Source organism: Naegleria gruberi, assembly GCF_000004985.1.
Source record: "Naegleria gruberi genomic scaffold NAEGRscaffold_66, whole genome shotgun sequence".
NCBI classification, from domain to species: domain Eukaryota; phylum Heterolobosea; class Eutetramitea; order Acrasida; family Naegleriidae; genus Naegleria; species Naegleria gruberi.
The window spans coordinates 97,742-125,265 of NW_003163261.1; the positions used below are offsets into that span (position 1 = coordinate 97,742).

At 33.4% G+C, this 27,524-nt stretch overlaps 9 protein-coding genes across 9 annotated transcripts; 8 read left to right on the plus strand and 1 right to left on the minus strand.

The window, feature by feature from the left end:
* Window positions 1–888: 888 nt before the first annotated feature.
* NAEGRDRAFT_81694 (uncharacterized protein) lies at window positions 889–2,765 on the plus strand (the record flags this gene model as incomplete). The annotated part of the gene is made up of 1 exon (XM_002670867.1): window positions 889–2,765. The coding sequence occupies one exon, from the start codon at window positions 889–891 to the stop codon at window positions 2,701–2,703; it is 1,815 nt and encodes a 604-aa protein (XP_002670913.1). The 3' UTR covers window positions 2,704–2,765.
* A 111-nt stretch (window positions 2,766–2,876) lies between these two features.
* Window positions 2,877–4,609, plus strand: NAEGRDRAFT_81695 (3-hydroxy-3-methylglutaryl-CoA (HMG-CoA) reductase). The gene is made up of 2 exons (XM_002670868.1): window positions 2,877–3,128; window positions 3,165–4,609. Exons 1-2 carry the CDS (start codon window positions 2,887–2,889, stop codon window positions 4,564–4,566), a joined length of 1,644 nt encoding a protein of 547 aa, XP_002670914.1. The 5' UTR covers window positions 2,877–2,886; the 3' UTR covers window positions 4,567–4,609.
* A 4,247-nt stretch (window positions 4,610–8,856) lies between these two features.
* NAEGRDRAFT_83309 (uncharacterized protein) lies at window positions 8,857–10,904 on the minus strand. Its single transcript, XM_002670916.1, has one exon. The coding sequence runs from the start codon at window positions 10,894–10,896 to the stop codon at window positions 8,893–8,895; it is 2,004 nt and encodes a 667-aa protein (XP_002670962.1). The 5' UTR covers window positions 10,897–10,904; the 3' UTR covers window positions 8,857–8,892.
* A 268-nt stretch (window positions 10,905–11,172) lies between these two features.
* NAEGRDRAFT_74057 (uncharacterized protein) lies at window positions 11,173–12,337 on the plus strand (the record flags this gene model as incomplete). The annotated part of the gene is made up of 2 exons (XM_002670869.1): window positions 11,173–11,189; window positions 11,230–12,337. 2 exons carry the CDS (start codon window positions 11,173–11,175, stop codon window positions 12,335–12,337), a joined length of 1,125 nt encoding a protein of 374 aa, XP_002670915.1.
* An 820-nt stretch (window positions 12,338–13,157) lies between these two features.
* NAEGRDRAFT_74058 (uncharacterized protein) lies at window positions 13,158–14,153 on the plus strand (the record flags this gene model as incomplete). Its single annotated transcript, XM_002670870.1, has 1 exon — window positions 13,158–14,153. One exon carries the CDS (start codon window positions 13,158–13,160, stop codon window positions 14,151–14,153), a length of 996 nt encoding a protein of 331 aa, XP_002670916.1.
* A 637-nt stretch (window positions 14,154–14,790) lies between these two features.
* On the plus strand, window positions 14,791–16,458 carry NAEGRDRAFT_74059 (uncharacterized protein; the record flags this gene model as incomplete). Its single annotated transcript, XM_002670871.1, has 1 exon — window positions 14,791–16,458. The coding sequence occupies one exon, from the start codon at window positions 14,791–14,793 to the stop codon at window positions 16,456–16,458; it is 1,668 nt and encodes a 555-aa protein (XP_002670917.1).
* Window positions 16,459–17,404: 946 nt separating this feature from the next.
* NAEGRDRAFT_60947 (uncharacterized protein) lies at window positions 17,405–18,571 on the plus strand (the record flags this gene model as incomplete). Its single annotated transcript, XM_002670872.1, has 2 exons — window positions 17,405–17,624; window positions 17,667–18,571. 2 exons carry the CDS (start codon window positions 17,405–17,407, stop codon window positions 18,569–18,571), a joined length of 1,125 nt encoding a protein of 374 aa, XP_002670918.1.
* An 840-nt stretch (window positions 18,572–19,411) lies between these two features.
* Window positions 19,412–21,358, plus strand: NAEGRDRAFT_59580 (uncharacterized protein; the record flags this gene model as incomplete). The annotated part of the gene is made up of 1 exon (XM_002670873.1): window positions 19,412–21,358. The coding sequence occupies one exon, from the start codon at window positions 19,412–19,414 to the stop codon at window positions 20,366–20,368; it is 957 nt and encodes a 318-aa protein (XP_002670919.1). The 3' UTR covers window positions 20,369–21,358.
* Window positions 21,359–23,860: 2,502 nt separating this feature from the next.
* NAEGRDRAFT_59582 (uncharacterized protein) lies at window positions 23,861–27,494 on the plus strand (the record flags this gene model as incomplete). Its single annotated transcript, XM_002670874.1, has 3 exons — window positions 23,861–25,231; window positions 25,528–26,815; window positions 26,865–27,494. 3 exons carry the CDS (start codon window positions 23,861–23,863, stop codon window positions 27,314–27,316), a joined length of 3,111 nt encoding a protein of 1,036 aa, XP_002670920.1. The 3' UTR covers window positions 27,317–27,494.
* Window positions 27,495–27,524: the final 30 nt, after the last annotated feature.

Genomic DNA, 27,524 nt, shown 5'->3' on the forward strand with positions numbered 1-27,524 from the left:
TTAATTATTGGTCTTGATAATATTCCTTTTTCGAGGCAAAATAATTCATCACAATTATATTCTACGTTAATAGATTTATTTCAAACAAAAGATTTTTCAATATTTAATCAAAATCAACCACTTTCTCCCATGCTATGTTGTTATGACAAGGATGGATTCATATATTCGGGATTTGAAATTAAAGAAGAGGTATCGGAACAATCTAGTGGATATAACTTTGGTTCTAGTTTTATTAAAGATTTGACCGTAGTAAGATTTATCACGATCAATAGAAGTGGACAAGTAATTATTTGGAGATACCATGAAGATAGTACTGCATGGAAGGTTGAAAACATTTTTAATTTAATTGGAGGAAGTACAAGTGTAAAAATTGAATATGCAACCGTACTAAGTTCATCAAGAACAATTATCTACAGGACGAGCAGTTCCCTAAATGGATCTGAAAATATTTTAAACATGCATTCTACTAACCATGGGAATTCATCATTCGTTTTTAGTAGAAGTAGACAAGAGGATAACCTCTTACATATTATTGAGTCTAAAAATTCTACAAATACTACCAACATTCTAATAATTACAAAATCGAATATTTATTTATTTGATATTAAAAATAAGAAAGAAGTTTCACACTTAAAGAATATCAAGAAATTTTCTGAGAATGAGAAGATAGACCCATCTATTATTTATTACTTATCCATAATAATTCATCCAATCACGAAAGAAGTAATTATTCTTGATTCTACATTTACAGTTTCTATTTATTCACACGATTTGAAAATTCACAAGAAATTAAACATCAAGGTGAATCAAAATTGTAAAAATTTGAATAGGGTACAAACATGTCTAATCCATAACACTTTCCTAGCATTTTATGACTCAAGCAGCAACATGTCTATTTATGATTTATTTAGTGGGTGTTTGATTTCAACAGTTATGATACCAAGTGACTTTACATTTGGAGAAAACTCCACAGTCACCTTGCTTGGAAATGGTTGCTTGAATTTAACTATTGAACAATCATTTACACTGTATTTATATGGTAAATCTCTTATTTATGAGCTGAAGTGTCCCCCATTGACTGAAATAATCAAGGCTAGCTCATTAACATCTAATTCTAGTCATAGCTATAATCACTTGCTGAAAGAATTCAAATTATTTCATATTTACTGTAAAAATATAACCGAAGATATGCACAACAGCCCTAATAAGGTTACTGCAAATGTCAAGCAGTCTATTTCCCATCATTTAGAAAATCCATCTCTAGTTTGGACTTCTTGCACCACACTCCTTGAACAATCTAATAACTTAAATGATTCCGACCAATTTATTGATAACTATCCACCAATTAATACCTCTTTTTGGAAAAATAGAGTTGATAATCAGCAAAACTCAAGTAATACTCATAACTCATCTTCCTCTAATCAATCATTCAGTAGATTGACTCCATTGAATATGAGTTTAGTTCCTCCTCTTTATCAATCTTCATCTATTTGTAAAGATCAAATTTCAAATTTGGATATTTTAAAAGATTTTTCTAAATCACCAACACAATTAGAAGATGAAATTGATTTTGATAATCTGACAGATATCGAGCTGTATGATCTGATTGAGACCAATCCATCCAAACTTTTATTACATTTGTTCAAAATTTGTGACTTGAATGAATTGAAAGCTATACTTGATAAAGGTACTACCAATGTAGATGCACCTAATATTTATGGATTACAATTGCCCTCTATGGAAAGTATGAAACCAATTACAACTTTGATGAATTTCTATGAACAAAATTATGAAGAGAATATCAATCCACTTGATCTTTATAGAGTTGAGGAGAATAGAAATGAAGACTATGTAGTTTACCAAAATAAGGTGTTTAACGCTTTGGAGCCAAAGAGAAATGCCAACCACACACGAAAGGGACTATTGTACATTGAAATATTGATCAAGACATTATTCTTCCATTGTGATTGCCCTCAAATAATTTTAATTCTAATCATAATGATGGAGGATTACAAATTAAAAGAATTGAATATTAGAAGGGAGCAATTGAAACAAGAAATCGAGAACATCTCAAAGAAAAAATCACCTAATACTGCATCCTCATCAAATTTGACAACTACAACCAAAAACTATCAAATGGAACAATTCAATTTACAAAATCTTCAAACGGAATATCAAGAGATTAATACAAAGCTGAAAAATAGTCTAAAACAAAAGTACAGTAAGGAAATTCAGAACATTATTGACTTCTCTCAAGAAGTAATGACACCACTCTCAGAAATGCAATTAAAAACACTTGCTCAACTCTATTTGTGGCAAGGTGAAAAATTGCATGCCCTTAGACTCTACATTGCACACAATATAGAGGAACAAATCATCAAATTAATATCCTCCTACTATCTCAATCAACAAGGCAGTTTCCCAATTGAGGAGCAATATCAACTGTTGAATTTGCTCTTTGAGTACTGTCTCTCTGTGAAATGTTCTCCAACAGCAAAGGAAACACTCCTATCATATGCTTGGCAATTGATGCCACTCTCATACAGTGTTTTTGATTTCTTTTCCAAATACAGATCCGAGAGAATATTATCGGATAGTAATGGCAAAGTTTTTACCTCAGATGACGAAACAGTTGGTCAATATCTACAAGGATTACAATCTTTCACCAACATGAAATTAAAGCTTGCCACACAAATGAAATAAAACATTGAGGTGATGATGAATTAACTAAGACAATCTTTATCATCACCTTGTTCAATTTTTTTAATTGGAAGTTTCATTGCCGCCAACGGTGCACTTCGGTTTGCGAAGAAACAACTTGCGCTTGTAATATGGCTTGTTAGATGTTGGTCAGGTATTGAAAAAAAATTCCTCATCATCTTTAACATGTCTGTTCGTGAATTTTCTCCACTCTTCAGTTGGGGTTTTTCTCTTCGTCGTTCCAAGTGGTTGATTCCACTCTTTAATAATAACGTCTTTAGTTTCGGTACAAGTGCTGTGAATGATGGACCATATGGATACAAAAAGAGTAACAATAACCGTAGAGAAAAATCAACTAGTACAATTAATCATAAGGAGTCACACACAATGCTCAAAACAAAAGTAGAAGGAAGTGATTTGTTTGAAACGTAGGTATCTTGTTTTCTTTTTTATTAATTATGTAGTCCTATTCAAGTTGTGACTGAGATCGGTAACAATACCTGCTCTGTCAGAATTACTCACGAAGATAGTGAAGATATCAAACAAAAGGAATTAGAACAAAGGAGAAGAGAACAAGAAGAAATTAAACGAAAGGAACTTGAAAGATACAGACAATTATCGGATGGAGCTATCATTGATTTGATTGAAGGTGGTAAGCTTGCCATTTACAACCTGGAAGATAAACTTGGTGACAAGAAACGTGCTGTAAAAATTCGTAGAATGTTCCTTGCATCAAAAATTAATCCACAAGATGAAAATCTTCTTGATAACCTTCCATATGCTCATGATTTAAATTACGACCAAGTTTTTGGAGCTTGTTGTGAAAGCGTTGTCGGATATGTTCCATTGCCAGTCGGTATTGTTGGTCCAATTATTATTGATGGAAAGCCATATCATATTCCAATGGCTACTGTTGAAGGATGTTTGGTTGCCAGTACTCACAGAGGTTGCAAGGCCCTTTCCAGTTCTTTTGAAGGAGGTGTAAACAGCGTCATTTTGAGCGACGGAATGACTAGAGGTCCAGTTGTTCAATTTGCCAACACAAAGAGATGTAACGAGCTTAAACAATTCATTGATAATCCAGAAAATTTCAAGGAATTATGTAGAGTTTTTAACAGTGATTCTCGTTTTGCTAGATTGTTGGAAGTTAAAGTTGGTATTGCTGGTAGAAAGGCATTCTTGAGATTCAAGTGCCGAACTGGTGATGCTATGGGAATGAACATGATTTCAAAAGCAACACAAAAGGCTCTTAAATTCTTGAAGAATGAACACTTCCAAGATATGGACATTTTAAGTTTGAGTGGTAACTATTGTACAGATAAGAAGCCATCAGCAATGAATTGGATTGAAGGTAGAGGTAAATCCGTTGTTGTTGATGCTACCATTCCAAAGGATGTTGTGAAGAATGTTCTTAAGACTACAGTTGATGAAATTGTCAGTCTCAATATATCTAAGAATTTAATTGGTAGTGCTATGGCTGGTTCTGTTGGTGGTTTCAACGCTCATGCTGCCAATATCGTGACAGCAATCTTTTTGGCTACTGGTCAAGATGCTGCCCAAAATGTGGAAAGCTCGAATTGTATGACTATTATGGAAAAGACTGATAATGGTGATTTATATGTCTCTGTGACAATGCCATCTATTGAAGTAGGTACAGTTGGTGGTGGTACTCACTTGGATGCTCAAAAGACTTGTTTGAAGATTATTGGTGTTGCTGGTGCAAACCAAGAAAATCCAGGTCAAAATGCTCAAACCCTTGCCAAATGTGTTGCTAGTACTGTAATGGCTGGAGAACTTTCTCTCATGGCTGCTCTTGCTGCTGATCACTTGGTGTCTGCTCATATTGCTCACAACAGAAAGAAATAATCAATTCCAAAATTTTGTAACAACAATAAATCCTAATTATTAATTAAAATACGAGTAAACATGTTGTATCCATTAGAAGATAAAGTATTAATGTGAAGATAGAAAATCCAGCAGAGAGTATGTTTAATTTGGCTTTTTGTTGATTTTTATTCACCAATATCCAAAAAATAACCTATTCCCAAATACAATAACCCTCATTCTCTAAATGATTTTCGCCCAATAGTGATTCTTCATCTTAATATTTTTGAATGTGATTTTTTAACCAATTCTCAATAGTATTAGTAAAGATAAGAAAAAAATTAGGAGATTCGAATAGGTATATAATTTTTGTAGGACTACACTACAAATCTAGGGTGAAAAATAGCTTTTTAGCTTGGTCAATAGAATTTTCGCTGGAGGAATGGATCCACTTGACAAATTGTCGACCGCTCTCTATGGTTTTGAGATTGTTCCAAGTTCGCTATTTTCAAAACTCTTGCAAAATTAATGTAGTGTAGTTGACAATTTGAGCAACAGGCAAAGTTGATTCATTAACAATATCTCAATCCTTGAGCTTTTAATGTGTTTGTTTTAATTAATATATATTTTATTATTTTGTGAATTTAAAAACATGTTGTTTTCCAAAACCACTATTTTATCTCAGTAAACCTCGATAGGAACATAAATTGTTGAAAAATGATTATGATGATACAACTGACCTTTTTTTGATTACTCATATTACACGTTTTCAAATTCAAATTCAGTCTGTAAAGTTATAAGACAACTCTGTAAAATAATTTCATTTCAATTACAGACCACTGTTATAAAGGGTCTACTGGATTAACAATAATTGAAACCTTCTTTAATAGCTGATCCAATTCTAAAACTACGTCAATTCCATTGTGATCGGAAATATTATAAATCCAATTAATTATCATTTAAAAATGTTTCCTCATATTCAATCAGAATTCAACATTACAATTCTTTTTTTCTAAATAATTCTAAACAGTCAAACACATAACGGTTATTTTATTGGGATTTTGTTTAACAATGAATATTCATTTCCTATATGAAAACTACAATAACAATACCAATTTCAAATTAAGTTATCTAAATCAAGTATGTTGTATTCTTTTTAGCAAATTTTAATATTCTTTCATATCACTAGATCGTTTCTGATCTTCCTTTTGATCTCTAATATCATTAAGCACCTCACTACATTCTTTATCTTTCCGTCTTATCCTTGTGGATCTTATCAGTCATGGTGTTCTTGATGGTGTTTATATTATCTGAAGTAGAAATACTGGTAGAACTAACCGAATCATCTAATTGGCTTTTGTTATATTCATGCAATGAATGAGATGATGGTGATAAAAGTGGTTCTACTGTATCATTGTCATCATCTTCATCACTTTCAGCATAAAACGTCTCTTGTACTTCTTTAAAATCAGTAGAGGTAAAGTATTAAGACAGAAACGTAGAACATTTGATCATTTCAAACACTTTCTTATCAACTACCTTAAAGGTTGTAGATTAAATCTATTTCAGTATCAAACAAACACCGCATTAGCCTGATAACTTTAGATTAATAAGGTCTTCCTATTGTATTAAATTTTTCCTTTTTTTGTTTCTTCTTTTTGTTTGTTACATTGTAAATTAATAAAAACAAGATTGAGAATAAGTAATTATACTAATGGATATTAAAGCTCAAAGACTGTTTCATCTTTAAGGTGATTCAGCACTGAGAACTGCTTTAACGGATATAAATCTTTATTAGCAGGTCCCGAGATTAATAAATATGGCTCTTATAAAAAAACTTATCAATAGTATTAGTAAAGATAAGAAAAAAATTAAGAGATGCGAATAGGACGGTCTAAACATAGCTCCCCAAAGCTTTACGAAAATAATAAAAGGAATTATGGTCTTTATTTACATAAACGACATCCTTTTAGTGGAAATTTGTTCAATTTGGTACTAGAAAATCTCCGAACGTTAATAACAGACTTAAAATTCCTTAGATGGCTTCTTCAAGGGAAATCAGTTCTAATTCCAACTCAAACTATTCAGTTTCTGGGCATCCTCTTCGATTTAGAAAATGGGAAAATTCTAATTCCAGAAGACAAGAAAGTAATAGCTATGGATATCATGGACAAACTAATCTTAGCAGAATCTCAAAGATCTCTGTTAAACTTAAGATTCGTCGCCAAATTCATAGGAAAAATGGAGTTCCTAGCATTAGCAGAACCAGCAATCATGTCATTCCTAGACAGATTAAGAAAGCAAATGTGTAATCGGGTGGAAATGAAAGGATGGAATGGCATAATGATGATAAATCGTGGTCCTAGGAAAGATTTATGTTTCCTCAAAGAAATCTGGTAAGATTCTGGAACATTACATAAAACTCAGAGACAACATGGTGTTCTTCATAGATTATAATAAAAAGAGTAACAAATTGATTAGAGACAAATGGGTTTTAGAGTCAGGTAACTGTTTCACCAAATAAGAACCTGCTTTGATTAGATAAAAATCTTTATTAGCAATAAAATGTAAAAAACTTGCTAATAGACAATGCTAAAAGCAAGAAAAAACCAAATAAAGTGAAAAAATTAAATTAAAAAATAATATCCAAAAAGACACTAAGAGTGCTTAATAAATTGCCTCGCTTAATTAATTCACTTACTAAGAAATTAATTGGCGTATAAAAAAGGCTAAAATATTTTAAAAACTAATATGGGAGGGATAAGGTGGGACCTATCATTTCTTGCTTAGGAAGTGTCATCTTGTGACAAATTTATTATTACAGGTTTTTTATAGAGGAGTTGTTCTATTTCAATCTCGATTTTGTAAACAACTATAATGTCAATGACTTTAAAAGCAGCATTTCTGAGCAACATACAGTGTTCTTATTGAAGTTTACTGAGATAAAGTAGTGTTTTTTGAAAACAACAATTGATTGAAAAATTTTACTCTATTTGTACTGAATATACCTCTTTTCTCATTCTCATTTTGATTCTTAAGTGTCAAGACGGTTGAGTAGGTTTTTTAATTCTTAACTTTTTGGTTTTTACCGATTTTTTTTTCCTACAAGAGTAGGTTTTTTTATATGAGTTGTTTTTTCAAAAAACAACTTGGTTTATTGGTAGAACGTATTACTTAAATTTGGTTTATTGAAAGTTTGTTAATAGAATAGGTAGAAGTTGTAGTGTGAACTTTATATTCATTAGTTTATTTATTGCTGACTCTGATATTGCAAATCTGTCGATAATGTGGTTCTGAATTCTTTTTCTACCATACTTATCAATTCTGGTGATGATTTCTAATCGCTTAAACCGCTTAGTTTGTCTGTAATTTTTCTCTGAGGGAATGTAGATTACTTTTGCAATTCTCGAGCCACATTCTATTTCCAAATTTTCCTTGCTATTTGAGCGAGGTTCGAAAGTTCCATATCTTTTTCTTATGTATGAGAGCGGCAGTTGAATTGGCCCTTCCTATTTCAAGATAGAGCTTTTGTGATCTTGCTTCTGAAGAATTGAAGAATTGCCATCATTTCTTTCGAATCGATATGATCGTTGGTGTGAGATCTTCCTATAACAACAGTGTTTGAGGAGTGGACGCCATATCCTTGAGGAGAAGCATCTGAATTGACTATAATTGGGAAAGGTTGATTTAGATATAGGAGAGAACCTTTTGAGTTTGAACTGATCTACAGTTTTTTGCACCTTAAAACAATTTAATTATTAACAATAATGTAGATTTAGAAAAGAAGACATTGTTAATGAATTCGTCAACAATCATAAAGATAAAACAAAGAATTGGAATGATTTTATCTCAATTTCATCAACGAGAAAGGAGTTTCTTAAGATGTATATTGTGTCACTGGTATTGTTATTGCTTATCTTGATTGTTTTCAGCCAGCAAGAGTAATGCTCAATCCAATTTATACATTTGCAGCAGAGAAAGTTTTATGATGATGACGGGAAGGAAGTTGTTACCTCTCCGATGTTCTTGAGTTAAGACCTGTTTGGAAAGCTCTTCAACAATGGAGAAAAATTCTGACTTTTCAAAATTTAATAAGTTACTTGGATTCTATGTATCCTCACAAGATCTTGAAGTTTAATTGATTTGGAGAATAATGTTCGAACTATTCAAAGCAACAACACCCAACAACACTAACAATCAAAGTATGAATGTACAACAAGAAATAATGTTTAAATCAACTCCTTTCTGTCAATGTAAATGTATTTACTAACCAAAGCAATGTCAATTTAAAACAATGATTGAGGTAATTTAATCATTTAGGAAGTTTAAGATGATCTGAAAAATTATCTTTACTCGAAAATTTGTAATTTACAATTCGTCATGTTGAGCATCAGCAGTGTTTGCTCCTTCAGCACCTGGTTGAGCACCACCTTGGGATTGGTAGAACTTGGTCATGATTGGCTTAATTTGTTCTTCCAATCTCTTTCTTTCTTCTTCAAATTCTTCCTTGGTAGCGTCTTGGTGTTGTTCTAACCAAGAAATAGACTTCTTGGTTTCTTCTTCGATAACCTTCTTATCTTCAGCTGGGAGTTTATCCTTGAACTTTTCATCATCCAATTGATTCTTCAATTGATAAGCATAACCTTCAAGAGCGTTTCTAGCGTCAATTCTTTCCTTTTGCTTTTTGTCTTCTTCTTCAAACTTGGCAGCTTCATTGACCATTCTTTCGATATCATCCTTATCCATATTGAGCTTGTCGTTGGTAATAGTAATACTATTTTCAACATTGGCCTTAGAATCCTTAGCGGAAACATGAAGAATACCATCAGCATCAACTGAGAAGGTAACTTCAATTTGTGGAACACCTCTTGGTGCTGGTGGGATACCAGTCAATTCGAATTTACCCAACAAATTGTTATCCTTAGTCATGGCACGTTCACCTTGATAAACTTGAATCAAAACTCCAGGTTGGTTATCTTGATAAGTGGAGAAAATTTGTGACTTTTGAGTTGGAATCTTAGTACCTCTTGGAATCAATTTGGTCATGACACCTCCGACAGTTTCAATACCCAATGAGAGGGAAGCAATATCAACCAAGACAATGTCTTCGTCCAATTCACCACCCAAAATACCAGCTTGAATAGCAGCACCAGCTGCAACAGCTTCATCAGGATTAATTCCTTGCTTTGGCTTCTTACCATTGAAGAAGTCAACCAACAATTGTTGAACCTTTGGAATACGAGTAGAACCACCAACAAGGACAATTTCTTGAACATCTTCCTTAGAAAGTTTGGAATCTCTCAAAACTTGTTCGACTGGCTTCAAAGTCTTGACAAACAAATCGTTGTTCAATTGTTCAAACTTGGCACGAGTCAATTTAGTGGAGAAATCAATACCATCATGGAGGGATTCAATTTCAACTCTAGCTTCATGTTGTGATGACAAAACTCTCTTGGCCTTTTCAGCTTCTCTCTTGAACTTTTGGATAGCCTTCTTGTCCTTTTCGACAGAAGCAGCAACCTTTGGATTCTTTCTCTTAAATTCATCCAAGAAGAATCTAACAACTCTGTGATCAAAATCTTCACCACCCAAGTGGGTATCACCATTGGTAGCCAAGACTTCAAAGAGACCTTCATCCAAATTCAACAAACTGACATCAAAAGTACCACCACCCAAGTCAAAAACGAGAACATTGACATCTTTCTTATTCTTATCCAATCCGTAAGCAATAGCAGCGGCTGTTGGTTCGTTGATAATACGTTCAACACTAAGACCAGCAATAGTACCAGCATCTCTGGTTGCTTGTCTTTGAGCATCGTTGAAGTAAGCTGGAACAGTAATAACAGCTCTGGAAACCTTTTGTCCCAAATATGTTTCAGCAATAGCCTTCATCTTTTGGAGAACCATAGCAGAAATTTCTTCTGGTGCAAAAATCTTCTTTTCACCAGCAATTTCAACTTGAATATATGGTTTACCATTCTTATCGACAATCTTGTATGGCAACAAAGCAGCATCCTTTTGAACTTCGACATCGGAGAACTTACGACCAATAAGTCTCTTAGCATCATAGACAGTGTTTGTTGGATTAATAGTAGCTTGATTCTTGGCAGCTTCACCGATGAGTCTTTCACCATCTTCAGAGAAGGCAACAACAGAAGGAGTAATACGATTACCTTGGTCATTTACTATAATTTCAGCCTTTCCGTTTTTATAAATAGCAACACAGGAATATGTGGTACCCAAATCGATACCAATGATTGGACCTCCAGACTTCTTATCAGTCTTTGTGGCATTCTCTTCAGAGAAAACAAATGTAGCCACAAAGCAGATTAAAAGAAGAGCTAACAAAGCCTTCGATGTATACTTGGACATGTTGAGTTATTTTTTTTTGCTTTGATGATTCTGCAAATTTGAGTGGAATTTATTTGTGGGCTTACAACAATTCCGAACACGTGTTCCTTGGGTGGGTAACTTCCGGAAGTAAGTAATAATTTCTCTCTTTTGGGTTGGATAACAGAGAAACACGAAAACAATTTGAAAAGTCAAAATGAATTTCTTACTCTGTATGTTGTCCACTCCATACCTAAATTTTAAAAACTCTACAGTTGTTTTTTAATTTAAATATTTAATATAATTTATAAAAAGAACATGAAGGTTAAGGCTCTGTAAGTTTTGCGAACAGTTAAATTTTTATAGCTTTTTCAGGATTCTCGTTGGTGGCTATGGAACAAGACTTCGTCCACTTACTTTCTCAACTGCCAAGCCTCTTATTCACTTTGCAAATAAGCCAATAGTTGTTCATCAAATTGAAGCATTGAAGAAGGCAGGATGTACAGAGATTGTTCTTGCTGTAAATTATAAGCCACAAGAAATGATTGATGCTATGAAGAAGTATGAAGAAAAGTATCAAGTTAAGATTACATATTCCGTGGAAAATGAACCATTAGGTACAGCTGGACCTTTGGCCCTTGCCAGGGATATTCTTGTTGCTGATGAGAATGAATACTTCTTTGTTTTAAATTCTGATGTTATTTGTGAATATTCGTTTGATGAACTGTTGGATTATCATAAGTATCATGGAAAGGAAGGAACCATTATGGTAACTAAAGTTGATGATCCTAGTAAATATGGTGTAGTTGTTACACAAGATGGAAAACAAGGTGAAATAGAAAAATTTGTTGAGAAACCAAAGACTTTTGTTGGTGACAGAATCAACGCTGGTATTTATGTGTTTAGTACAAAAGTGTTAGAAAGAATTGAATTGAGACCAACCAGTATTGAAAGAGAAATCTTTCCATTTATGGCCAGGGATAATGAATTATATGCAATGGATTTAAATGGCTTCTGGATGGATATTGGTCAACCAAAGGACTATATTACTGGTATGTGTTTGTATTTGTCTAGTGACAAACACAAGACAGAAAACAATCAACAATTTGCTAAGAATCCAGAAGATGGTTCTTACCAAATAATCAATGAATCCTCAGTTCTGGTTGGAGAAAATGTTAAAATTGGAAAAGGAGCAATGATTGGACCTAACGTAGTGCTTGGTGATAATGTCATTATAGAAGAAGGAGCCAGAGTTACTAGGTCAACAATTTTTGAATCAGCTTGGGTTAAACAACACGCTCTTGTTAAATCATCTATTATTGGCTGGAAGAGTTCTGTTGGTAAATGGTCAAGAGTGACAAATAACACAGTTCTAGGAGAAGACACACATGTCGACAATGAGATATTTGTCAACGAGATCAAGGTGTTGCCTCACAAGACAATAAGTAGTGATGTGCTTGAACCAGGTCAAATAATAATGTAAATGAATGATTAAGAAATTTCATTTTTATGGAGATATCAAAATTAAGGAAATTAAAAAATGAATAATACGCATTGATGCGTTCCTTGAAATAAAGAAATATATGTTTCATTGTTTTTAAATTTCCTTTTTTACGTTTTTTTCTATGTTTTGGAACAAAAAAAATATGGAGCAGTAGCTGACAGACCATCTGGATACAAGCGTTGTTTATGTGAAGGTATCTCAGAAGGTTTTCAATTATGGATGGCCAGATATTTTGGTTAGACTCTCAGATGTTGATAGAGGAGTTTCAATTAGAATTCCAAGATCGAGCGAAGCAGAAAAAAGGATACTTTGAACACAGAAGACCAGCTAGTAATGCTGATCCTTATATTATTTCTTCCTTGATCACTAACAACACTATTCTGTTGTAAGAAAGCATGAATAACAAGTTGCTCATTTATTTAAAGAATGTATATACACCATTGGTTGCTGTTGAAGGAAACATAAGAAAACTTTTATCTAAAGTAATTTGATTGGAATAGAATTGGACAATATCTGAAGCTGGGAATTGATAAATTATTTAACGAGTTTGGAAATCTTGAGATAGTGGAGTGGAAATCTGTATGAACTTATGTGAAAGTAACGAATTTTCCAAAATTTAAAAGATTTCACAATATTTTCTGGCAACTTTCCTAAGAGGCAATGTAGTTCGTTTGCAATAATTTTAGTAATGATGAGCCGTTTTTTTAATAATATTATTAAGAGTGCACGGTTGTTGTGGTGAGGTGAGACGAAATATTGTGGTGCTCGCCCTTAATTATTATAAACAATGCAAATAAAAATGTCGGAATTACGTGTTCAACCTCTCGTTCTCACCGATCAGGATGTTGTTTTAGTAACAGGAGGAACCGGTCTCTTTGGTAAAGCCGTTGAACATGTTGTCAAACAAGATAATTTGCCAGGAAGTTGGGTTTTCTTAGGATCTAAGGATGGTGATTTACGTGATTTGAGTGCTTGTAAAGCACTTTTTGAAAAATACAAACCAACCTATGTTTTACATTTGGCTGCTTTTGTTGGAGGTCTTTTCAAGAATATGAATTTTAAAGTCAGTTTCTGGCTCGACAATGTGAATATGAATAATAATATTCTCTCATGTTGTTATGAATATGGAGTTAAAAAGACCATCTCTTGTTTATCTACTTGTGTCTTTCCGGACAAGATTGAATATCCAATTACTGAAGATAAACTCCATGTAGGTCCACCACACTTTTCCAATGATGCCTATGCCTATGCCAAGAGAATGTTGGACATGTTGAGTGTTTGGTATAACGAACAAGCTGTTCGTGAAGGAAAGGAAAGCAGATTCTCAAGTGTTATCCCAACTAATCTCTATGGACCACACGATAATTTCAATGTTGAAAATGGTCACGTTTTGCCAGGTTTAATGCACAAGTGTTACAAGGCCCAAAAGGGAGGTTCCGATTTTATTGTTTATGGTTCTGGTAAGCCATTGAGACAATTCTTATTTTCACATGATGCTGCTCGTATGTTGTTGTGGACCATGTTGAATTATCAATCACAAGAACCAATCATGTTGTGTGTGAGTGAGGAAGATGAAAAGAGTATTGGACAAGTTGCTCAAAGTATCAAGGATGCTTTCAATTTTTCTGGAAATATGATTTTCGATACATCAAAGGCTGATGGTCAATTTAAGAAGACTGCCAGCAATGCCAAGATGTTACGTTTGAATCCAACCTTTAAATACACTCCATTTGATGAAGCCATCAAGACAACTGTACAATGGTTCTTGGATAATTATGAAACTGCTAGAAAATAAACAAATAAAAATATTTCTTAATTGTTTTTTTGCAGGGTTTGGCACTAAACTGATACATTCCAACAAACTCTCTTGTTCCATTTCTTACCATGTCATTTGATATTTGAGATAATTTCACCACTTCATTTCAATTTTAGCCCTTGGACGAACGAATTCTTTAAATTCTATATTCTCTTGTTTAGAAATATTAATTGCATATAAATCAGTTAAGGTTCTGATTTTATAGAAAAAGGTAGATAGAAATATATCCAGAAAAATATAAATAGAATGCAAGTTTTTCATTTTTGTTTGTAGAAGACTATGACATAAATAATTGTGCATGAGATAGATATTCATGAATAGAGTATATCATAAAAATAAGTTCAGCTTCTGATAGATCTGGAAATTGTTTCAAATTTTCAAAATACTCCTTTGTTTGCTGGTAGTTTCTTCTTCGCTTGAATAGTTCAAGACCATACCACGAGTGAAATCTTTGAAATTGGGAACATTTTCTTCCAATTCAAATCTTTCAAATCATTCAAAAGTCTAGCATCTATCAGTTTCAAACATGAATCAACATTCATCTCATCTTTCATTCTTATTAAACGACTTGAGGGTCGCTGTGCTTAGTTTCCAGCCAAAATTTTTGTGCAAAAAAATGAACCTGCAATCATTTTCACTTTCCCCTACGCCAAAATTACGTTTTTTAACCAAAGCAGCTGTGATAGTATTTGTGATGGTGGCCTTTTTGTTGTGGAGAACTAAAAAAGACAGGTTCTCTAATAATATTCTTATTAAGGAAGATGAGACCAATCAAGCAAAACAAACAATAGAACAACAAGTTGCAAAACTAACAACGGAACAAAAACTCAAGAAACAAGCACAACATTCTGACGATACAAAAATTTATCACCAAATTGCTGATCTTTTAACAAGACCAAGTGGTGTTGGTTCTTACGACTGGTATAAGCAACAACTTGAAAAATACAATTCAATCGGTAATACAACATTTAAGGATTCATATGTTTCAAGAATAGGATTTAAAAATGAAGAAATAACTTCGCCTAATTGGTTTCATTACTTCAGAACTTACAAGGTCAAAGAAGTATGCTCAAAACAGCATTCATGTGAGATACTTCCATTCTCTTCAGCTCAAAGCGAACTCTCAAGAGGAGTAAAATTGGATGCAATCATCTATCATGATAAGTACAGTGAAGGAATTCTCGTGTCTGGACCTAAAGACATACCAGAACAAGTTAGTGTCAAAAAATTCCAAGAAACAATCAAATCATATGGTTTTTTAAATTCTGTTGAAGAAATATCAAACAAGATTGATTCAGAGCTCGGGGAAACTCTTTGGAGAATGTTAAGAAGATTAACATTTTACATGAATGGGGAATCTGTTGTTAGAAACATTATTTCTGGATATTTGCAAACAAAAGATGATCCAGCATCAATGGAAAGATTTTCAAGCACTTCAATAGATGTTTCAGTTTGTTTTTTTAGAAGTTGTACTTTATTCAACAATTATCTTTATTACCCAATTAATTTGCTATCGCCAAAGTTTGCCAAAAACACACAAACAAAACCTGGTTTGTGTGCTTTTATTTCAAATTGTGTAGCAGAATCTCATGCAACTCAAAGATTACAAATCTTGGAACAACTTTCAACATACCTTCCTGTAAGACAATATGGAAAATGTGGTAGAAATGCATATGAAACTAACGGAGGTAAGATGTTCGAACTTGAACATAATTGCAAGATTTACTTTGCCATGGAAAACTCAGTAGTTCCAGATTATATTACTGAAAAATTATATGAAGGCTTCAAATCTATGGAGAATGGCGGAAGATTATTGATGGTTTACAAAGGTCCACCAAATATTGCTGATTTCAAATATCCAAAATCTGCATTCATCAATGTGGATGATTTCTCCTCAATTGATGAGTTGGGACAATATTTGAAAAAGTTGAACGAAAATGAAGATGAATTCAATAAGAGATTTGCTGAACTAGAAAGAGACAGAGTCCAAATCAATCATGCAATTAAGATGATGAGACCAAGTCTTTCAAATTTCATCCCTTGCAGAATGTGTAAAATTGTTGGACAAACTAAATTAGCTAGATACCTATTGTTCAAAATCGGATTACAAGTACAAAAGAAAAAACTCAACTATAGGGAATGGGATGAATTCAAGAAGCAATTCGATTATATAGGGCCAGAGAGGATGGCAATCCTTGATTCTATTTATCTCAGAGCTTATGCAAATCAATTCCACTCAGAAAATATAAACACTGATATCAATGACGATGAAGTTTGGAAATAAAAACTAAAATTCTGTATCAACTGTTAAAAACGCTGTATATGCCTTCGAATATGAATTTACTGCAATTGGTTATGCATCGAATTAGAAGCAATTCTCACATGACTGATAATGTTTATTCGTAATGAATGATTCAGATCAATAAATCTTGCTGACGATTATTCAATAATAACCGTATACTGGTATACTACCTTCGGTGTCAATAATATGGTATTCAGTTAGTGCAAGGCCAAATTGATAGAAAAATTCACATAACTGGAGGATACAAAATCAGCAATCCAACCAGAATTCAAATAAACCAATTTTCTTCATACTTGGAAAGAGTCTCGATTGGATATTGATAATTTGCTTCTTACCATTTCGATCATGGGATTTCGCTACACCAAAAAACTGAACCGAAGGTCCTTCACATTTAAGTGGTGATAACTCTATCATTAATTCGGTAAGTTGTCGATCTATTCGAATTACCATTGTTTTCTAGTTCTGTATCTGAGGAAATTAATTGCATAGGGAAACTGTGAAAATATTTTTAAGCAAAGTAATCCATATTCTGGTAGAAGTACTTGTTTTCAACTAGGTATCAATTATTCAGGTCTGAGAGTGGTTGGAGCCTGATATAGTCATGATGATATTCCCATTAACTTTCTGTGTTATTATTGAAGAGATGTATGTTGAAAGAGAAACAAGTTTTATAAGTTAATTAATCATGAATACTTAAGTAATTGAGAGGAATGTGTACAACGGTCGATTCGGAATTTGTTGTTGACTATTAATCGTCCTATTGATCTTCTTTAATAATGATGATCATCGAGGAAGCTGTTATTAACATTGGCTTTTCATAAGTTGAAAGATAAGATCGGAGGTTCAGCATGCAACGTTAATGCTGTTAAGCTATCACATGGCTAAAGTAAATATTCTACGGAATCTCGTTATTTAAAAAACAATAAAAATGTCTGAACCAACTGCTATTGATATTACTCAAATTCCACCTCAAATTCATCATACAAAAGTGGCCTTAATTTCTGGTGTAACTGGACAGGACGGTTCTTACCTCGCAGAATTGCTCTTGGAAAAGGGATACACCGTTTACGGTATTATTAGACGTTCATCATCATTCAATACCGGTAGAGTTGAACACTTGTGTAAGGACATGCACGTTCTTTCTTCCAGTATGTTATTTAAATTCATGATTAATACTAAAATTTAGATAGGATTCAAGCTTGTTTATGGTGATTTGACTGATACTGGGAATCTTATTTCCATAATATCAAAGATTAAGCCTGATGAAATTTATAATCTCGGTGCTCAATCTCATGTTAAAGTCAGCTTTGAGATGCCTGAATACACTGCTAATGTTGATGCTGTTGGTACATTGAGAATGTTGGAAGCTATTCGTGCTTGTGGATTAGAAAAGAAGACAAGATTTTATCAAGCTAGTACTTCTGAATTGTATGGTTTGGTTCAAGAAATCCCCCAAAAAGAAACCACTCCTTTCTATCCTCGTTCTCCTTATGCTTGTGCAAAGTTGTATAGTTACTGGATTGTCATTAATTATAGAGAAGCTTACAACATGTTTGCTTTGAACGGAATTCTTTTCAATCACGAAAGTATTAGAAGAGGACCAACATTTGTAACCAGAAAGATCACTATGGCTGTTGCTCGTATTCATCTTGGATTGCAAGATTGTTTGTATTTGGGTAATTTGGATGCTGAAAGAGATTGGGGGCATGCCAAGGATTATGTTAAAGCTATGTGGTTGATGCTTCAACAAGAAAAGCCAGCCGATTACTGTGTTGCCACTGGTGAGAAACACAAGGTTAGAGAATTTGTTGAAAAATCTTTTGCTGTTCTCGGAAGGAGGGTTGAATGGAAAGGAACACCAGGTACAGTTGATGAATACGGAGAAGTGGACGGTATTGTTAGAGTTAAAGTAGATCCTAGTTATTTCAGACCAACCGAAGTTGAACTCTTGATTGGTGATCCAACAAAGGCAGAAACTGAATTAGGATGGAACAGAAATGTTGGTTTTGATGAATTGGTGAAGGGAATGGTAGAAGGAGATGTTGAACTTTTACAAAAGGATGATGTTGAACTTGTTAAGAAGCAGTATCACTAATAAATGAAATTCCCTTTATAAATCCTGGAACCTTCTTGCTGCTTCAAGAACATCTTGTAAAAATGGTTTTTGCACGTTATGAATTCTAATAGTTGGAATCTTAAAACTTTGATCACAATGATATCATGTTCAGTTGAACTATTAGTGAAACTATCACTACCTGAATTATAAATATAATAATTGTTGATTGTTATTGACTTTTCTTTATTCAACAAACAATTTCCGTTCTCTATGTTGTTCTTCTCTGGGTTTTATATTAAATAGGAACAATTTAATAAATTTATTCAATCACGACAATTAAGATTTATTTTTTAAAAAATGACCATCAAAATGAGGAAGGCAATCATATCAATTCTTTGCTATTTATTGTCTTCATTTCTGTTGTATTATTTGTTTTCTGTGAGGAGAGAGACTGCGCCTGTTAAAACCACGTTACTTAAACCATTAGATTCTACTCCAATCTTCGAATTAACAAACCCTTCCCATATGGAAAATTCTTTTATGTGGTATTTAAGGCAAATTAAGGACCAGAAAATAGGACATGAACCTCTCTTAGAACCAATTAATTTTGCTTTTGATAGCATAAAACTTAATGATAAGAAATGGTTTCACTTTTTTTATGATGAAGATAACAACACAAAGCAATGTAAAGTTAAAGGGTGTAAACTATTTTCCATTGATGCATCAATAATCTCTAAAAGATTAGATGCAATAATCTACAATGTTTATATGGCCAATGGTCCAGAAATATCGAAAAAATTGTTCGAAAAATCGACAGGTAATGGAAAGAATGCCTTGCTTTCTTTAAAGAAAGTGTACAAGCAATTGAATTCAACTGCTATGGATAAGGAATTTGCAAACACTATATGGAAAGAAATGGCTCCTTTGAAAATTGTTTTTAGTTATGAACAATATACTGTAGGGGTTGTCAATCAACATATTGATTATATAGATATAAGTGGATGCAGCCATAGAAATTGTTCTATCTTTTGTGGATATAATTTTAACACAATCCAACTTGATGAAAAGGTGATAGGGACTAAAAAGAGCACGCATAATTCATTGTGTTCATTTATTTCAAATTGTGATGTAATTGATGCAGCCCGAAGAATTCAAGATGTACTAAAGTTATCCACTTTTGTTAATGGAAGACATTATGGACAATGTGGAAAGAATGTTGCTGAAGATTCCAGAGGAAAATTATATGAATTAGAGCATAATTGTAAATTTTATACTGCTTTTGAGAATACTAGAAAGGAAGATTATGTAACTGAGAAGTTTTTTGAAGGAATTAAGGCAATAGAGAATGGAGCAAAGGTATTGATGATTTATGATGGGGCTACAAATGTTGAAAGTTTCGGATTTCCAAAAGATGTTTTCATTAATAGAAACGACTTTAGCTCGGTGGATGAATTGGGAAAATATTTAAAGTCACTGAGTGAAGATGAATTATTATTCAACCAAACTTTTCTGAGGGCTTTTTCAAAACAGAATATACCAATCATCGAAAAAGTCTTTAATTATCATTATTTGAAAAGAACCGACACAACAGTATGTAGAATGTGTACATCTATTGCAGAGGTGAAACTCGCTAGGTACCTTCTTTACAAATGTGGATTGTTTGAGAAGGCTACATGGGGTGAATTTCGAGAGAGAATGAAAGTATTGCTTAGTAATGAGTCAAATAGACTTTCTATTCTTGACTCAATGTTTGAAATTGCTTATGGAAGAGTGTTCAAGAAAAATTTGTCTGAAACAAATTGGAATGACTATAGCTATAACTATAACACACCTTAATGGTACTTCCAGGTTGGAATTTTGAGACAATTCAGTAGTCACCAAAAAGAAGATGAAACTCAAATAAATATATATGCTATAGTCAACTAGTGTAAACAATTTAAAGGAGTTCTGGTTTCTATGCATGGCAAAATTCCACAATCAATCTCTGGGCAACAGGGATAATTCCACAAAATATCTTGTAATATACCTATTCAAAGGAAGCTGTTGTGGATGGGTGCCAGAACAATCAAACTAGTAACATCATTTTGATGGTCTAAATAATATTGAAATAGGTGTCCAAAAATATGGAAACCGGGTTCAACTCTTTTTCTTTTGTCTGCCACTAACGGATTCTATGCATGTTTATAAATCCTTTGATTTGCAATCATGTAAACTACATCTTCTGATGCGTTCGGTATTCCAAAATCGGTGTTTGGAAACTATCTCTTTTTGCTTAGGGACATGAATACTATTAATGACTGGGAAGGTACTATCAATCAGAAATACTCTGTTAGTTATTAAGCCTATATAAAATGAAAATGAAGCTGACCGTTGTTGACTGATTTTGTAGTATTTAATTATCAATTGTGCGTAATTTACTTCAAATACTTAGCTGAAAACATTAATTCATCTAAAACTAAACCATTATATGGTAAGGCATCACCACATGATGCACAAGATGAGAATGTATCGTCTGCAGTTGCTAATGTATATGATTCTCCGTATTTTTGCTCCATTCCAACCATGCCATTAATCTTCTTTTGAATTTGGGTAGATGTTAATTCTGTATCATTTGCATTAGTGTGGGTTGTTTCAGAACTTGCTTTTGAGTTTCCATTCTCTATAACACCCACATGTAATGTAATAGCGCTAATAGTATTATGAATTTCATGGTGTTTGAAAAGAAGAATACTAGGTTGAGAACCTCTGTCATAACATCCAAATAACATATTTTCCTTACATGGAGAGAATGAATATTTGTGGTCCATAAAGATGCTGCTCTTTTCGTTGACCTTATTCATTTCTCTCATTCTAATTTCAGCGGTAGACTTGGCATCAACAGAGGAGCTTTGTTGAATTGAACGTACAAACTCCTGCACACTGATGAAAGAATATTGTAAAACATTAGGACAAGATAGTCTTTCCAATGAGCAGGTATAAGGGAATCGTTGCAAATTATGCTCATCTCCATTATTACAAAATCCCTCTCCCCAAACTATTGCAAGGAATGCCTTTTCCAATGAGGCATGACTCGTTCTGAATGAAGATATTGATGGATGATCACCAATACCTAATAGTTTTGGTAATTTTGGTTGTTGATAATTGTTGTCCTTTGAAATTGTCATATAGGTACCATAGATATTATTCTTTTCGGTAGAGTAGCAAATAATAATGAAAATATCAGGAACTGGTAAATCTTCAATAGTAGGGATCAAGGCATGAATAGTCAATTTCTTCATAGACTCAAAACTGACTAAATTCTTGTTCGGTACTACTACTCTCTCTGCTAGTTTTAACTCGAGTGATTTTTCACCCTTTTGAATTTCATAATGGTGCACAGTTAGAGCTTGAGAAATTCTATCCTTACTTGCAACAATAATGGTATTTGCAAAAGCAGAAAATGATAGTAATTGAGATTCATTCGAGTCGACCTTTAAATTCTTATCCAAAATGAGTTCCCAATTATCAGAAACTTGAACCAATTTGAAGAAACTAACTATACCCGAATCAAAAAGTATTGCTAATCTGAATGACTTTAAATTATTTTTTAAACCTGTCATATCAACAACAGAGTTTCTATCCAATAAAATCTCGTTACCGTTGCTACCTTTCAATTTTAAAGGTGGTGAGATCTTATGAGAGTTATAATCGTATATAGAATAAAAAATATTGTTGGCTTTTTCGTAGACAATCAAAATGGTGTTGAGAGAATCAATGTTAATAATCTTTGGTGATTTTGCTTCTTCTGTACTTGGAATAGGTTCATTCCTACCATAATTAGAATATTTTGAAACAAATATCTCCATTTGTATTGGGTCAATATTACTGCTGAATCTTAAAACACCTTTCTTGGAAGGTTTCTTTGAGTATACCTCTAATGCCCTCCAAATTTCATGCTGATCAGAGGGCTCCCAAAGGAATTTGGATTCTTCCAAATTATTGAATCTGCCATAGTTAATTTCTTGAGCTTCTTCTAAAAAGTGGGTTGGGGTTTTTTTGAAGTTTTTGGCTGCGTAATCATTTAACAATGGCTGGTTTAAATACTTAAAGCGAGAATATGGATCTTTCTTTGAAAATAGCCAACCATATTCCTGGTTTGTTGGATCTTTAAAAACTTCTGTTGGGTCACGAGCGGATATATAAGTATAAGGCCAGTTTGGCCACTTATTCTCTAAACATTTTCTTGAGAAAGATTTTGTTCCACCACTTGTTCCACTTTCGTCCAGGATAAACTCTACGTTTAGATGTAATTTATCATTCCTAGAGTTAAATAACTGATACATTTCATCAACAAGAATAATCCATTCATTATCTGGTTCCTTACAAGGATTTTTCATTGTTCCTACTACATATGTTCCGGTTCCTGCATTAGAATTGAACATAATTTTTTGGTACTTTAGACAAAGTGCAACATAAATTCTATCGGAACTATCAGGAAACCTATTTCTAATATCTGTTAATGTTTCAATTAAATCTATATAATCAAAATATCCCATTCCGTTATCAGGTCCTCCAATCTTCGGTGGATCATGGGTTAAGAGAAGACAGCGATTACCATTATAAACTCCAGAGAGATCCCTTATACTTCTCTTACATAATTTACCATATGATTTGATAAAGTGGTCATAATCAATGTGGTAATAAATATCAACTTTAAAGTGTCTAACACCTTTTTGATATCCTTGAATCCATTGTCTTAAATCATTCCATGAATGCACTTGATAGGAAATTGTAGGAGTAATCTTATTTTCAAAACTATGTGTGTCGTCAATTAATAATTCTCCATGCTCGTTCAATTCTCCAAAGCCTGGTCTATCAATCTTTGGATGGTGAGACAACAATAGGGAAGTCATCGTTAAACACATTAAAAAGACAAAAATCACAACACTATAAAGAATTGCTTTCCGTATTGTTAACCCTGTTGTTGCCTTTTTCTTCACATTTTCTTCATCTATTAATGCACTGCTAGAGGTTGTGGTTGTATACTCACTAACAGATACATCATTGCTCACTCTCCGATGAAATGTATATTGTTGATCAACATGCTGTATTGAATAACAGTCATCTATTTAATCGGAGGATGAATGTTATTAAAAATAAAGAATTTCCACTTACTCATTTTTAAAATTGCTCAATTTTTTTCGTTGGTCTGAAGAAATAAATCGGAAGAAACATTACTGTAATTGATCAACCTCATCAATTCTCTTCATCAGACAATTTGATCTAAGATTTTAGACGAAGTTGCTTTTATTCCCCAGTTAGCGTAATAAATTTTTATTAAATTAAAAAATGAACATTGCTAGTACGGAAGAGACTCTTCCCATGGAAGTAAAAATGATAATATTCGAGTACTTATCGATAGTAGAATTGAATCATTTGAGGATTGTTTGTAAAGAATGGAATGATACACTTTGTTCATCAAAGTCTAATTTGATTTGGTCAGATTTGATTAACAATATGAAAGGTGGAAAATTATTATTTATTCCAAATGATGATGGAAAAATTGTACAATTAACGAATAGTCAGCTGAGAAAATTGGCTAAACTTCTTTACTTGAAACAACAATCTTCATTAAACTTGTATAATTTGATCAGACAAAGAGCAACTGAACCACAAATTATTGAAGATCCTTCCGATGAGGACAGTGATATGGATTCTACTGATGAGGAAAAATCAAACGAACAACAAGAAACAAATACCATTATTGAAAAGGTAACTGATTTCCAGCTCATTCCACAGAAAGAACTTATTACAGAAGATATTCAACAGATTCAAAATAATTCAAAGGAAAAAACCTTGTTATCAAGAGGATTGGAAGCCAGCACAGTTGATAATGCTTCACAAAATATTGATTGTACAAGGGATGTAAGAAGTAGAAGAAAGTTTTGGTCTTCTAAAGGAAGTAAAACCACCCAAGTCAATGAGCATTTAATTTATCAATTGCAAGATCCTTGGTTTGTTGTGGAAAGAGAAAGAAAATTAGCAAAGCTAAAATCATCCACTTATGGATATCTTGATATCATTCATAAATATGTAAATACTTCTCGTGAAGAAAATCCAATGGATGATTTGGACCACATCAATCAATATTCAAATATTGGAATACTATACCTGGAAAGGATGAGCATTTGTCCATTTGTTGCTAGTTGGCAAAGCAATAACTGCTATTCACCTAAATTTGTATCACTCTCAATTGGAAAATCATCTGACAAGAATTCATTTATCAAAATTACTCAAGATATGCCAGTTGAACAAAATGGTGATTTTCAACAATTCGCACTAGGTCCACTGGTTATCATCTATGAAAGAGCATTTAATTCAGATAATGAGGATGACCTATTGGTGAAATCAAAGGTACCTATCGTGCAGGAGGAAGTCAGGGATGATACTATGGACGATGAAGAAGAAAACTTTGAAACAGAAGATGAAGAGGAGGAAGAAGGAGAACAAGGAAGACTAATGATTTCTGTGGAGGATGCCATGTTGGCCTTGGAAGAATCTGGTGGAGTGTTCAATGCAAGATTTATGGAAGTAGTTCAACAACTTGTAAGGGAAAGAATGAGAACGCAAGAAATGGAACAAGAGGAAAACAAAATGCTGAGTCAACTTACCTGCAGAGAACATGGGGATCTTATTCTACGAGCTGATTTGATTGGAAAGGTACAAACACAACCAGGCGATAATTTATATTACACCTGTTTAGAATACTTTGATGTTTCTGGATCAGCATTTACTTTGTAGCAATATTAATCCTCATACTGTTATGGATGTTGTGAAATAGGAAGAAGGAGCCAATAGAGGATGTATTAAAATTAATTTACTTTACAACGTTAAAAGTGTGGTCCAAAGATGCTCTTGTCAGCAATCATCAGAAAAAAATGTCAGGGGAACACCAAGCTCTGTCTCCAACGTCATCAGACTCTTCTGTGCCCACAATACAAATTCTACCACAAAAGGTATCATCACTACAAGATGACGATATGGATTTTAGCATTCGTACTCATCACTCTCTCAACACACCATTAACTTCTCCTAATTCTCCTTCCATGTCCTCTACCATTTCAACTCCTTCCTCAGAACCCTATCATCCCAGCCTCATTCTCCAATCAGAACTTCCTCTCTCTCATATTAAAGTGGTGAGGAATCGTGAGGAAATTCTCTCTCCTTGTGTTTCTGCTGGCAGACATCATCATCACATACCAGGTTCAGCATCATCTCTTGGTGGAGGAAGCACATTTGGTTCATCAACATCATTGAATGGCTTGTTAGACAATGAAGATTCTAGTCCCACAGATATCATGTCCTATAATGTGCCTCCACCAACCATTGTACCTCCATCAACATTCATAGAACCAATAACAAAGAGTGGAGTAGTGCCATGTGGTAGTGTTGATGATAATAATAATACTGACGACCATCATACAACAACATCCCTCGAAGCAGCTGCTGAAGAACTTCTTCATACGTTGGAAACTTCAAATAATCCCAAGTCATTAGAGGCTGCCATAACAACATTCATTGAACAGGAGACCACTAGAAGAAGATCTACTGTTGATAAGGAGGATATTGCAATACTACAGGAAATTGCTGCAGCCTCTTCTCAATTGGCTTCTAATACAACAACAACGGAAGAAAAAATTGAAACTCTTTCCGAAGTAGTACCAAGAAGGCTAACCATTACTTCATCATCTGAAGAAATTAATAGAAATGAGGAGGTAAACAATAACTACAATACACTATCATTAGAAGCTTCATCAACAAATAATAACAAACCATTTAGATTCATGCAAAAAAGACCATCCTTTATTAATCCAGAATTGATGAGTATGCTCTTTTCTTCGTTATTATCCCTTCAGGATTTAAAACCGAGTGATAATCAGGTGGCTGGACATGGACAAAAGGACGGAGAAGAACATTTAGTGGTTCGTCACTTGAGAGACAAAATTTACAAGCCAATTAATACAAAATCGAAACGTGCTTTTGATGAAGTCAAATTCTATGAACAACAGGCTCCAAAAATACCACTTTTAGAGCCTTTTCTGCCCAAATATCATGGTGTTCAGACAGTGAAGGAGAATGACCAACAATTTTTGGTTTTGGAGGATTTAACTGCACCTTTCACAAATCCGAGCTTGTTGGATATTAGAATGGGAAGGAGAGTTTATGGAGATGATGCCAGTTTGGAAAAGATTAAAATGTTTGAAGAAAAGTACATTTATCAAAAAGAGTTAGGTTTTGGCTTTAGTAAGTATTATTGATTGATTTTTGATATTAATTTACAACATCCTAAAAGGTGGCATGAAGGTTTACAATACTGATCCAGAATTTTCTAAAATCAACAAGAGCAAGCACATAACACACAAAGATCAAAAGTATAAAGTCTATGATAGATATTGGGGAAGACTATGTAAACCTGGAGAAGAGTCCACTGAGGCACTGGATGCCTTTTTCTTTGATACTTCATATGTAGATAGCGAAGTTGTAGGTATCAAGACAGTGAAAAGTATATTGAGTCAATTGAAACAATTGGAAGAGTTATTCAAAACTCATCAATTGATTTTTAGAGTTTACTCGAGTTCACTATTCCTAGTTTTTGATGCAGATAAAGCAATAGTGAGGATGATTGATTTTGCTCACGTTCACGAAAACAAAGAACCATCAATTGATGAAAATTATCTGTATGGTTTGTCTAATCTGATTAACTATATTGAGGAGGTATTAAGGCGAAAAGACGCTAGTCTTTGAAATAGTAGTCTCTTCCAAAACATTTATTGCAATAAGTCCATTTTCTTTTGATTTATGGAGAAACCTAAGGATGTATTAACCTAAATGCTTCTGTAAAAAAAGGAATCAAACACAAGCAATTAATCCAACCAAAGGAACTTCATTTTTATTTCAATTAATAATAATTCCTTTATTTTTATTTCGATTACAATATTATACTAGGTCAAAC